The sequence below is a fragment of the Anopheles darlingi genome, chromosome 2 (assembly GCF_943734745.1).
Source record: "Anopheles darlingi chromosome 2, idAnoDarlMG_H_01, whole genome shotgun sequence".
In the NCBI taxonomy this organism is placed as follows: Eukaryota; Metazoa; Arthropoda; class Insecta; order Diptera; family Culicidae; genus Anopheles; species Anopheles darlingi.
Genome location: NC_064874.1, coordinates 88626622 through 88639401, shown reverse-complemented (window position 1 = coordinate 88639401; position 12780 = coordinate 88626622). Strand labels below are relative to the sequence as shown.

At 50.5% G+C, this 12780-nt stretch overlaps 1 protein-coding gene across 1 annotated transcript; it reads right to left on the bottom strand.

Annotated features, from left to right (window-relative positions):
• Window positions 1–101: 101 nt before the first annotated feature.
• On the bottom strand, window positions 102–12137 carry LOC125959610 (uncharacterized). Its single transcript, XM_049692436.1, has 7 exons — window positions 12027–12137; window positions 5559–5687; window positions 4919–5140; window positions 4356–4844; window positions 1445–4282; window positions 1240–1380; window positions 102–1174 (listed from the first exon to the last, which is right to left on the bottom strand). The coding sequence occupies exons 1-7, from the start codon at window positions 12112–12114 to the stop codon at window positions 102–104; spliced, it is 4980 nt and encodes a 1659-aa protein (XP_049548393.1). The 5' UTR covers window positions 12115–12137.
• Window positions 12138–12780: the final 643 nt, after the last annotated feature.

The following is a 12780-nucleotide window of genomic DNA, read 5'->3' as shown; positions in this document are numbered from 1 at the left end:
ACTACTTATGAACACCCGTGCACACCCGTGCCATACATGCTAAGGAAATTATGGACCGAATCCAGATTTATCGTAAAATCCCTCGGAGAAAAGCGAAGGATCTACCGCCGACAGTCGAGTGGCGTACAGTGCACACCGACCTCGGTACACTTACACTCCAGACACGGTCCCGAGAGCTCGGAAATGATGCGCCCAACACGGTACATCCGTCCGTAGATGTTACATCCGGCCAGCTTCAGTATGCCGACGGTATCCTTTACCTTCGACTTCATGGTAATCTCGGCCGTACCCTCGGAATGGTGCTGCTTCAGTTTGTTAATGTCAACCGGATTGACCACATACGAGCTGCTGGCAGCGTGTGCACTTGATGCACCGTCGGCCAGCACGTGATACCGATCGAGCTCGTTCTGTGATTCCGATAGATCCGCTTCGGCCGGTTGGTTGATCGGTTTCGTGTGGAAACCCGGATTCAGGAACGGTAGATCTAACAGCGATGGCCGGTAGAGTGTTTTCGTGTCATTCTTGGCGCTCTCCACCTTGAGCGTGACCGTACCTTCGTGTAGCTCCTCGTCCGATGGTGGACTCACATCACCAAGTGATGCTTCGAGGCCAACCGATGGATCATACACCGCGGCCAGCCTTTGCGGGAGCGTCTTAAACGGAGGAATACCATCCGTGAGTGCGGCCGACACTGCACCTCCTGGATTGCTACTGTTCCGCAGCTTATTCTCGTTGACAGGATCCTCCTCACGAAGCAGGTAGTTGAGCATATTCTCTAGACTGAACATACCACTCGGTTCCGGATCCTGCTCGGTTCCACTCGGTACTGTAGAAGGTCTGGCCGGTGCTGGCGATACCGGTTCCATCGGATGATGTACCGAGACCGGGAAATTCAGCTCAAAACCGGTAAAGTTGGGTTTCGAGGGTGTTGTGCGCCGGGTTACGGTATTAATCTCCTCCTCCTCTGCGACGTAATTGGTGTCCGTTGTGATGGAAATGATATCCTTCTCAAACTCATCGCTTGCCCCGCTGGGATCGGCGAGCATGGCATCGAGCGTGGTGTTCCTGTTGGTGTGCAGTGTTGAAAGCAGCTTCTCCTTATCCTCGATCAACGTCATCAAGGGAGGTGCCGGTTCCGTTCGAATAACATCGATAAACGGATTCACTGGAGTCACTACAATGCAGAGAGAGCAAATCGATTAGCCATAAATCCCTAAACAATACAAATTTTGTTGTTACCTCCATAGGAACTGGTCGGTGTGACGTTGTATGGTAACTTTGCGTGATGCTCTTCGCCTGGTTGCTCTATCGGATATGGTGTGGTAGCGTAGCGATCGTAGTAATACGTATCCTTGCTGTGATCTTTCGGTACAAAGCCACCTAAAATGAGAACACATGTTGTAGATGCAGTTCACAAACTCTTTCCACCATTCAAATCACTTACCTTCCGTCTTGGTTGGAGGGGAAAAGCCGCTCATATCGGTGCCATCAATCCGGAACAGCGGATTATCGGTGCTCGCTTGCGGTTTATCAATCTTTGCTCCACCGTATGCCAGCTCCTTGTGGTTCGTGTAGTAGACATTCTTCTCCGGATATCCAACGCCATACTTATCGTACACCGGAACGTACGTGCCTTCCTTTGGTGCTTCATACTTGGTCGGAATAAACTTCTTCAGCTCGTTCTGGAACAGCTGCTCCTGCTTTTGCGGCAGCTCGGCATACTTGTGTATCGTATCCGTATCGTAATCGTAATCCGTCTCATCAACCGTATCATACTTATCTCGAATGATCTTCGTGTTATAGTACCCATTCTTGGCCGCTATTTCGTAGTTCTCCGTCAGGGCCGGATAGTTGAGCGTCGGATCGTACGCATACTCATACTCTCCGATCGGTTTGGGGGCCGTATTGTAGGACAATCCGGGATGCAATATTTCGTGCTCATTGCCAATCCCGTACGCCGTCGGTGTCTCGTACGGTTCATTGACGATCGGATAGTTGTTCGGGTGGTTCTTGAAGTACGTATACGTCGGGGCCACGATGCTTGCCGGCTGCTGCTTCGGTGGATCGCTCTTCTTCACCGCATCCGCCGGTAGGAAGGGAATAATTTTCAAATTCGGTAAGCTCGGAGGCAATGTTGGCTCATCGTAATCCATGCCTACATCCGATTCCAGGATCGAAGGAATGCTACCGACCTTATGGAACCCACTGATTGGAATGGGTTTGGGTGTAACGGGGCGATACTCGGTGCGGTTCTTCTGGGACTGTTTACCGGAATCGTTCTTCGTTGCGTCGAAGATATTGGACAGCCCGCTTAACAAAACCGATAGCAGATTATTCTCTTTCAGTGGGTTCGATGGACGAATGGAAGTTATTGGTTTCTTAACCGTGGGAACCGTGGTCACTGGAGTTGCTGTGATGTCCTTTGTGCCGATCGTGACTCCATCCGTTTTTAGCTCACCTTCCTCCGCATGCTCGTCCGTAGTTGTATCATAATCGGTTGTCGATTCGCTATCGTCACCATCGGTGGTTGAGACAAACGGTGTGGCGGTTGATGTGATCGTCGAAGACTCTTCACTGTCTGTAGAACTCTGCGTGGACGTTGTTAACTCTTCCGTCGATCGTTCACTGGAATCCTTCATTGTAGAGGTAGCATCGAGCTCTGTGGACTCAGAGACATCACTCTCAATGCTCTCCGTGGTACTAGCAACCTTAAGTCCCGTCCTAGTTTCGATCGATTCCGTTGTTTTGGTTGTTGTAACCTTCGAAAACACCGTGGTCGGTATCTTTTCCGGCTCAAATCCGACAAATTTGTTGTTCGGTCGCTTGGTTTCGATCGTCGTCGTGGTCAGAGGCACACTGGGTGTCACTTTGGAAACATTTTCAATCTTTGCGTTCAACGAGTTGATAAGCGTTTCCACTGTGTGTTTGTCTACTAGCTGATCGATCTTGATCACCACATCGATGGGAGTGGAACTAGCGGGTCGAGGAGTTGTTGTTACAATCTTTGCGCTTGGTTTGGGTTTTGGTGTGGTGCTCGTAGACGTGGTCGTTGATGCAATAGTCGTTGTTCGTACTGTTGTTGTTGAAGGAGCGGTTGTTTCGGGGGTAATAGTTGTCGAAGGAGCACGCGTAGTAGATGGTAATGTAGTTTGAGGAGTAGTTTTAGGAGCGGAGGTTGTACTTGGCGCTGTAGTAGTAATGGGTTCCACCTTCTTCGCCGGAGTATTCGTTCGCGTTAGGAGACTACCTGTTTCAACTGCTTCTAGTGTTTCAACCTTGGTAGTAACCGTTGGACTCGGTGGAGTAGTTATCTCACTAGTGGTCGATATGGAAGGCGACGTCGTTGAAAGCACCTTGGCCGGAAGTGTTGGGGCTGATGATGGCGCTAGTTTGGTTGTGGACTGGGTGGTTGATGTAGTTGGCTTCGGTGTAGTCGTGGTGGTAGTCGTAGTCGTTGTTGTCGTTGTGATAGGTGTCGACTTAGAAGTGGATGCAATTGTGGTAGAGATCTTAGTGGTTTTAGCAGAGGTTTGTATTGTCGTCGTTGTAGGACGTGCTGTCGTCGTTCGCGCCGTCGAGGTAGTTGTTGGCGTGGTCGTAGTACTCGGCGTCTTGGTAGTGGAAGCCGTAGTCGTTGTCGTCGGCGTCGTCGTCGTCGTCGTCGTCGTTGTTGTAACTGGCATAGTAACTGTAGATGGTTGCGCAGATTCGCTCGACGAAGTAACAGGAACATCATCGCGAACCGTTGTTTCCGCAAGCGAATTCGATACTTCTGTTGGCGTTTCCTTCAATAGCGAGTCTGATTCTATGTTCTGGAAGGTCGGTTCCGTCACGAGCAATGCTGGCAGCTTTGGCAATGGCTTGAACATGACCGGTACCGGTGGAATGTTGCGTACAGGGAAGTTGAAATCAGGCTTCTCGATGTAGATCGCTTGTGGTTCTTGTATGATCTCGACTCTCACCGTTTGCTGTTCCGGGGCAGGTTCCGTCGAGGTAGATGTGCTGGTCGATGCCGTTGTGGTCGACGTTAGCAAGAGCTCATCTTCACCAGCATCATCGATAAAATCGAGACCGGCACGCAGCAGATCGAGGAAACTCTTCTCCGATGTCGTACTCACTGGGGCCGCCTCAGTCACCGGCGGTGCAATGATGGTGGTGGCATTCTTTACCTCCTCATCATCCTTTGGCGCATCCGGATCTGGTCCAAAAAGAATGGAGAAAAAGTCGAACGATTCTTCTTCGTCCTCCATTTTACGAGCAAACGGTTTCGGCTCACCATGCTCTGTGGAAGAAGAGAAATGGCTAAGCATCAGTATCGGATTATGTTTCGGCTACAGCTTTCTTTGTCAACTTACTGCAATCGTAGCGTATAGCACAGCACTCTCCACGGGGCACACGCGGTGTACAGCCCTTAATTGCTGGAGCACACTTCTTCGGAGTACACTTGCGCTGTCCGCGTATACAGAAGCACACCTCGCACGGATCCTCCGACTTTATCTTCTCTCCCTCCGGATACGTGTGGCCATCAAACGTACAGCCGTTGCTACGATAGCCTCTTCGGTCCGCCATACGCTGATAGTGTTTGTTGTTGATCCGCCGAACGTGATTTGGAGAAGCGGTCGACGATTCGAGGGCGTTGTTCTTTACCGGAGTCTTACCCGTGCAATCGTACCGTATCGGGCAACAGGTAGAGTCCACATACACGGGGGCACACTTTTGGCTGGGTAGGGCACACTTCGGCTTGACACACTTCTGCCGTCCATTGATGCAGTAGCAGTACGAGCAAAGCGACGAGCTAACCATTGCCGATCCCGATTTGTACACGGTGCCGTTCACAATACAGGCTAGATTTAAAGTAGGAAAATCAAATGTTAGCATAGTTAATTTAAGTGGACGACCCGCATCTTCTCAGACGCACCTCCATTATCTTCCACCTCGTCATCATCCGATCGCCGTAGAACCGAGTTTGGGTTTTCCAGCCGCTCCTGGGCCGCCTTTTCGTAGTAATCCAGGAAGTGCATCTTCTTCCGGTCGCCATTGTTCTTCACCGCCAGATTCAGCTTCGAACACTGCAAATACGGGCAGCAGGATCCACTTTTGTGCACCAAAATGCATCCTCGTGGCGGCGGTATCGGTTGCTCTGCGAATTGCGGGTTTGAATCGGTTAAAAATTTGAAAACGCCTGCATGTACATGTTGTATTATGCGCCTGAAGTTAGACTAACTTTTATAGGTCTTTGCTCGAATTTCGTTTTTCCTGCAGTTCCAACATTTTGAACCACCTTTTGCGATTTTTTTCGTGATAAAAAGGCTAATAAAAGCAAAATAAAGTCAACTTCCGCTGTGTTTTCGTTGAAAAACTAATTCTACCGGCAAACAAACCGCGAAAAATTGCAGCAAGATCCCCAAAAAGACCAGCCAGGTCCAGAAATCTAGCCTCTTCATGGCCGCTTGAGAGGTCTCTTGCCAGTTATTTTTACACAAAAGTTTAACTATAAACTTCCACATTTCCCATTCTTCATTCAACTAAATTATTTAAAAAAACAACGAAATACCTACCAGGACAAACCTTGAGCGCACAGATCAGAGTTTTATCGGAGCACTTGCACATCAGACAGGGCTCTTTCGTCGGCACAATCGATCCTTCCATGAAGTGCGTCCCGTTGTAGTAGCAGCTGGATTCTCTGGCTGGAGGAGACGACAAGAAAAGAGGAAAATTAAACCAATAACCGATCTACCGTTTCCTGCTCCGCTAAACCACTTACTAATAATCAAGAGAAGATTCTAAAAACCATCCGCGCGATCCTCGCTCGATCGTTACGGCACCCCTTCGCTAATTTTACGTTCCATTAAGTGTCATCGACACGCTCATAAATTGTCCCCGGCATTATCGTCCCCAGCATCGGGGAGGGCTCCGCGATAATAAAAAGATTAAGATACCCGCAAACCCGTTCTGTCGCGAATAGAAAATCTAAGAACCGCTAGAACTTGTCACCCGGTTATTGACATCCAGCTGGGTGAGCCCCATCGGCAGTGCCAACACATACGCCGTAGGTGACAAAATTCCAGCCTCCCAAAAAAAAACGCAAAAAAGCCATTCTAGCGAGAGGGAGAGAAAAAGGTGAAGAAGAAACACGCTGAGATCATCGTCCCAGCGTCATTGCCTTGGTGACACATTTCTGGCTCCCGCTGGGATTGTCTGCAGCGCATTTTTTCTCCCTCACATCAGCGGCCGCTAGCCCGTTTCTATTCTTCTTTCAGCCCCCTCCCCTTGAAAGCCTTTGAGAAGATTAAGACGCCGTCGGTATTCAAAGAAGCTTAGCTGCACAGCAGAGAGAAGGTAGCAGTGCGTCGAAAGATGGCGAAGAAAATCTTCCCCAAAAAAAACAACCTCCCATGGAATGGAATCTTTTCCAGGTACCGGCGTATCGGTAGAAAGTCTTTTCCCTCCCAATTCCGATTCAATCGAGCGATCGAACGTTCGATCGTTTATCGACCAGGCACGCCGTTTTCTTCGGCTTTTCCGCCGTTGCTTTTATCGCAGCAGCCAGCCGATCGGTCCGTTCGATCGATCGCTTCACGATGCATTAAAAAATAATCAAAAACCATTTGAGACCGCTTTCCAAAAGTCCGAACCGAGAACAGCAACAACAGACGGTGCGGTACGTACCATTTTGATGAGATGCAGATCGCGGGAGATCGCGGTGCGGCGTACGTGAGCGTGCGATTGACCGATTCACCGGGCCAGGGTTGGCTATTGGTTGGCGGTTTGGTAGGTCAAAGCCAAGCAAGCCGCGCCAAGCGCACCCCTCTCTAATGAAAGTAGTCCACGATCAAGGCCCCGTGGAGCTCGTGGCGATCGCCGGGGTTTACGTCACGAGCTGAACAGGTTCATCGAACTATCGCGATCGATCGTGCGCGTACGCTCGTACGGGGTTACGCGGTTCTAGCTGACCGCGGTTGCTTCACCCTAATTGGTTCGCGCTGCATGATCTGCGCAGATCACAGAGACATGTGTGTGTGCGCGGTGTCCCATGTGTCTTGAAGCTTCAACCTAACCTATATTTTTACCTCGACACTGACATTGACAGCTGGTTGCTGGGGGTCCATGCCACAACATTACTAATTTGCCCACTCATCGCGGTGTGTCCTAGTTTCCCGAGAGTCCCTCACTCAAGCACACACACACACCCTTTGCAGCCAATTTGCCGAGGCAAAGAAGGCGTTCCCGTAGGTTTCTTTGCACGGGACTGACGTGCCTCTTTGCTCGATCGGTTTCTCCTTCTGCTTCACTTCACTTTCCTGCGGGGTCCGCTGCAAGTGTCCGCGGCGGCACACACACTGTTTGCTTAACCGTGGCCCATTCACGCCGCGCTCCTCCAGCCAGTCGCAGGCTTGTCAGAATCTGCCAAGTGAAAAGACGTTCCCTCTCGAAAACGTAGACGCCTCCGCGCGCCAATCCGCGTGGAATCAATTCGCTGCGGACGGAACGGTCCGCTAAATAGGCAATCTCTTGTGCCTTGGGGAGCTCTAGTGGGTCACGGGTAACAAAGTATCGAGCCGCGAACGGAGCCGATGCATGTTTTTGGCGCGGGTATTTAGAGGATCACACGGCGGTTGTTTGCGTTGCGGTTGCGAGCTGATGTGCTGACTTCCGTCACCAATCGGATCGCAGGGCTCGGTGTGTATTGTGCTGATTTCCATTCAATTTCATTCGCGGCGGCATCTCGCGGTCCCCGGAATTGGCCCCGCGCATGTCAAATGCGCGTGTGGCGTAATTGATGGTTTTCGGAAGCGAACGCTTACGAGAGACAAAAAGTGCGGAGGAAGGGGGGAATTGACACACTTTTTGGGAACCGAAGAAACGAAGACCCACTAAAGAGTTGTTTCCTGGTCCACTCCACGCCTTGCGTTCCAGCATTCTGGCACGTGCTGACTAACCCTCATGCAGTCAACGCTGTTGTTAGCATTCAAGTCAAGGCAGTACCAGGCAGCCAGTTTCTGTTGCGCTGATTGCTGTTACACTCCGCAGTAGCTCCGTTAATTGAAATGCGAATAGTCGAAAGGCTTATACATATTTCAACGCTTACATGCTTGGCCATTTCGCGAACAACTGACCACAGTTCTACTGGTGTGGAAATGGTGTTGTGGAAAAGTCGTACAACAGCTTGTAGCAAAACGTTCTTTACATTTAAGAGTACATTCTCGGGACATAAACAATCCACTCCACGTTGGTGGAGCGTCTTGAAACGAGCAGCTCTTCACCGGGGACTTCGAAGCCACTTCACCTAACACCCGTTGGCTCTTGGTTTTGCGTTTGCATTAGCCCAGCGCAGCATTCGAATTTATGTGCCCCGACCTCTCGGTGGCCTCTGGAATGGTCCATTGGCTTTTCTTGGCCGGGGGTCCGGAGGCTGTAGGAGAAGAACCAGGGCACCAAACTGCATCGTGGAAGCGCAACGGGCATACCGAGGACCATCCTCGTATGAATCTATAATGACCGCCAGCGAACCTGTTCCGTTCCAACGTCGCAATCGTCGTTTGGCTCTCCCACAATCTTGCGTCCCCATTACACGAGGTCCGGGTCTGGGGGGGTGTCACTACTCGACCGTACAAACACACACACATGCTCGTGGAATGTGGCACTCTTGAGGATTGGAAGGGGCGCGAGCATAAGTATCATATTTAGCACACGATAATGCTACACCCCGACCGGACTGGGGCGTTGGTCGTCTTCCAATGACGATGACGACGCTGGTGTTGATGGTGGCGCTGAAGATGATGGCATTGACGATGGTGACGACGCGCGTCCTCTTCTCATAGCGCCACATTATTACCAATCGAGCGCGCGGGGAAATGATGATCGCGGAAAGCAAAAACGAAACGATCGCTTCAAAGGGAAACGTAGGGGTACTTGACTTGGTGCGTGAACGGGCTAATTTGCATTTGCGCGGTGGTCTCCATGCGTGTGTGTGTGTGTGTGTAGCACACTTTAACTATCTGCCTGATACGGACCAGACGCCTGGTGTTGCTGCTCCAGTATTCCTCCCACTTTCTGTTCACCGAAGGGTCTCTCATTACCTGCCAGAGCCGCGCGCAAAAAATGCAGGTCACACATTTGTGTCTTCCTTTCCATTTTTCCCCTTCTTCTATCCTTTCCTACCTCTCGGATGTTTCAGCTGTACAAATCCCCATCGCACGGTGTGAAAATGAAAAGTACTCGCGAGCGCGCAGTAGTAGTACTAGCAGCTGTAGTACGACAATTCATGTCACAAGGCAGCATAAGTTACATCTCACCAATGGATTACAATGGTGCTCCAGTTATGGCCCTCCTCCAACTCACACCGGCCTTGCATAACACAAACAGCCGTCTTCGTCACCGAGTGGCCGCGAGATTAACAAACAATCACCACGATCGTTTCCTCCCTTTGATCGATCGTTGAAACGTTCTGCGATGCACGCGGCGGGGTGTTTGCATAACCGGAGGATGGATGGTGCCATGACCAACTTCTCTTTCGATCCAGGCCATCCATGGTTAAACGGTTAATCGCGCAGAAATGAAAAGCTGTACGTTGAGCTGGCGAGAAGCGAAGCATTCAGTCCGATTCTCGGAACTACTTTTGCTCTCTTGCCCCGCTCCCTAAACGCATTCCAGCGGGTTGTAAATTAGTATCCGATCCGGCTGGTGGTTGCAACAAGCGTTGCGCCAAGTTGCCATCCCACATTCCAATGCCGCTTGCCGGTGCACACGCGCAATCGCTGACCCATTTCCCCGGGTACGATCGTACAAAGTGCATCGCGACGTTGTTGGGCAACCCATTGGCCATGGAAATCGATTCCACACGTTCCTGTTTCGCGCGCGCCCGCGCGCGATATCTTTTCGGCGAGACGTTTCCAATCATCGACAACGGAAGGGGGCGGAACTCTCTTTAGCGCGGGATCGCGTCCTTGTGGATGTGGGATTCAATTAATTTCAAACCCCATTTTCTGTTGGCAGGGTTTACGGGACTACTGCACGGAAGTTTCTTTTGCAAAAAACTAAAAATGAGGACTAGGCCACACAGCTGGACACGCTGGGAATGTCGGCGGAAGGCTCTCCTGCTCTCCTTTCCTTCTGCTTTCCTTCATAACACATACGTGCGATCGTTTAATCCAGTTTCCTGTAGCGTCGCACGGGGTGGAAGTTGGTACTATTTATTATTTCATAGCAACTCTTTTTATTGCGCTCACTTCCCCGGGCCAATGCATCGCCCCATTTGATGGTCTCCCTCCCCAGGAGGGTAACCGTAAGTGTGAAAGTGCTTTTCGACCTTTCGAGCTTAAACTACCGGGACCCGGTGTTGCTGTCTGTTTGTTGTCTGTTCCTGCCAGCGACGCTTTAATAGCCAAACCCGCACTGCTTGTTAACATAATTCTAACGGTTTTCGGGTGCGGGCACCACAGACCCACTTAACGCATCCGAACGCGGGCGAAGTGAAATGTAGGAAAAAATATCATTAGCAAAATAAAGCCCGCACGATCCGAAAATGAAAAACGATCATTCGCGGCCACCAAAACCGCCGTATCAACGATCTTCGCTAAGCGGGTCTCACGAAGCGAACGATTCACAAGCAGCATTTCTTTTTTAATTATATCTCACCACCAGCAGCAACAGCAGCATACACCACCAGCAGCAACAACAGCAGCTGCCGGGGGATTGGCATGGCTTCCAATTAACACGAGATCCGCACCGTTCACCATATATTCATCGCGATAAGGTGAAGCTGCCGCTTCCGTCCGGGATTGATCATGTTTTTTCAATTATGAACAACGCAAACACCGCAAACACCGAAAACGATCGTTTGACCAACAAGCAACACGATAAGAATAGAAACGGGATCCGGCACTGTTAAAGCTCGTTCTGGATGTGCGCAAAACCTCGCGGATCGGTTTACGATCACTTTCCACGGTCTCTCCATCCGGTGGTTCGTGGTGTCAAGAGCAATTTATGTGGCGGTAAATGTTTTGCCAACGAAAAGCGAAACTTAAGAGCCCTCACGAGCGAATCAAAAGCTGTTATTCCAACGGTCAATCAAGCGAGAAGCTGTTGGTTTTCTTCTCCTTTTTTTTGCAATCGAATTCAATCAAAAGGCAGGAAGAGATCGCGAAGTGATCGCGATCGCATCACGAGCCATCTTCTTCGTGTTGCATTCGCAAGAGGACGTTCTCGGGCTCAAGAAGAAGAAGCCTTCTAGCGCTTGAAAACCTCTCCAAAAAATGGAGAGAAGCGAACGCGTTACGCCAAGGGGAACAAATTTGTTCAACGCCCCGGACAATCACGATTATCCCTCCCACTCGGACAAGCTTTTCCCATTTTCAACTTCGGGTCGACGGGGACGCCCAAATCTGCGACGAGATTGATACGCTCCGGCGACCGCTCGACATATTCTCCTCGGGGATCATTAAAAGCTTTGAAAGAAGTGTTTTGGGCGGAACACTGTCGAGACACAATAAATAAGAACATTTTCTCGTAATGCTGCCAACGTGCCAACCGGAGGAAAAGGAATTCTGCGTGGAGCATCACACTCCGTAAAGACATTTGCAAGTATAATGAGTGGGATTTTTGGGGGGAGCTTGGAGTAGAGCGACTGCAGCACATGGAACAGATCATATCAGGTTGTGGTTTTATGTGAAGAATGAGTTCACGCTTCCGCTGCGAACCGCAGACCGCCGGAAGCCCCCCCCTAAAAGGTCAGTTCTTCTTCTCTAAAGACATTCACCGTCCAAGCTTCGGCGTTCATCGTTTGGGCAGCAATTTCGGAGCAAGATGTTTGGACTTCTGGCGTCGCCTTGAACCGATGCGCAGGAGGAACATTAAAATAAAATGCAGCCAAATGAATCTTCGCAACTCAACGACTTATCTGGCAGTCTGGCCACTCAGAAGCGTTAACAGCCTGCTCGTCTCGTAAAAGTCCCACTAGCCATTAAACACGTGAAACACTATCCAACGTCCCCTTTTTGAGACTCGCGTGAGATGGCGGTACTTACGATTGCGCTGCAAACGATAGCCATCAGCCAACGGGAACTGCACCACCAGCACCACCGCCGCCAGCATTAAGAACACCGGCAACGACATGCCCGGCAGGAATGGTCCCCTTATCGCGCCGGATCCTTTCACCGAACACCGCCGGCCTGAGCCACGCTGCTTCGACTCGCACCACATTATAGTTCGTCACTCAGAAACTCCAGTCACAAGACACACCACGAAGGTTCTTCACTGATTTCACACTTCACTTCAACAGCACACACACACACGCACCGGCACGTTCGGCAACAATTTTTGGGGGCAACGCGAAACTCACTTAGAAAAGAGCTCCCCAATCAAAGCAGCTTTTTTTTTGGGAGGGTAATTTTGGAGCGCAGTTCAATTACTGATCTGATCCTGAGCAGAAGCAGAACACGGCAATACGCTCTCGGTTCTCAAACCCGAGGAATCAATCACGCTTTAATGTTGAATGGCAGCAGCAGCAGCAGCAGCTCCAGCGTGGTAGTGGCAGCCACAGGACACAGCACAGATCGCAGCAGAAACGGGCACTGGTAGCGGCTTATTGACGGACATACGTCGATAGCAGACTTCATCATCATCAATCATCTTGTACGCGTGTTGTTGTTGTTTGTGTGCACTCCGTATCCGACTTCGCAGCCCCGGTCAAAAAGAAAAACCAAATTAAAATCAGCAAACCCGGCAAACCTGGCAATCAACACTCAATACGCGCGCACACACGCACACCTGATTGCCTCG

Excerpts from the sequence above, each read along its gene's own strand:
- LOC125959610 (XM_049692436.1), bottom strand. The coding sequence starts at position 12,114 with ATGTCGTTGCCGGTGTTCTTAATGCTGGCGGCGGTGGTGCTGGTGGTG. Across the intron at positions 5,688-12,026 it reads CTATCGTTTGCAGCGCAATC|CCAGAGAATCCAGCTGCTAC; the intron begins GTAAGTACCGCC and ends CGTCTCCTCCAG. Across the intron at positions 4,283-4,355 it reads TGCTATACGCTACGATTGCA|AGCATGGTGAGCCGAAACCG; the intron begins GTAAGTTGACAA and ends CTTCTTCCACAG.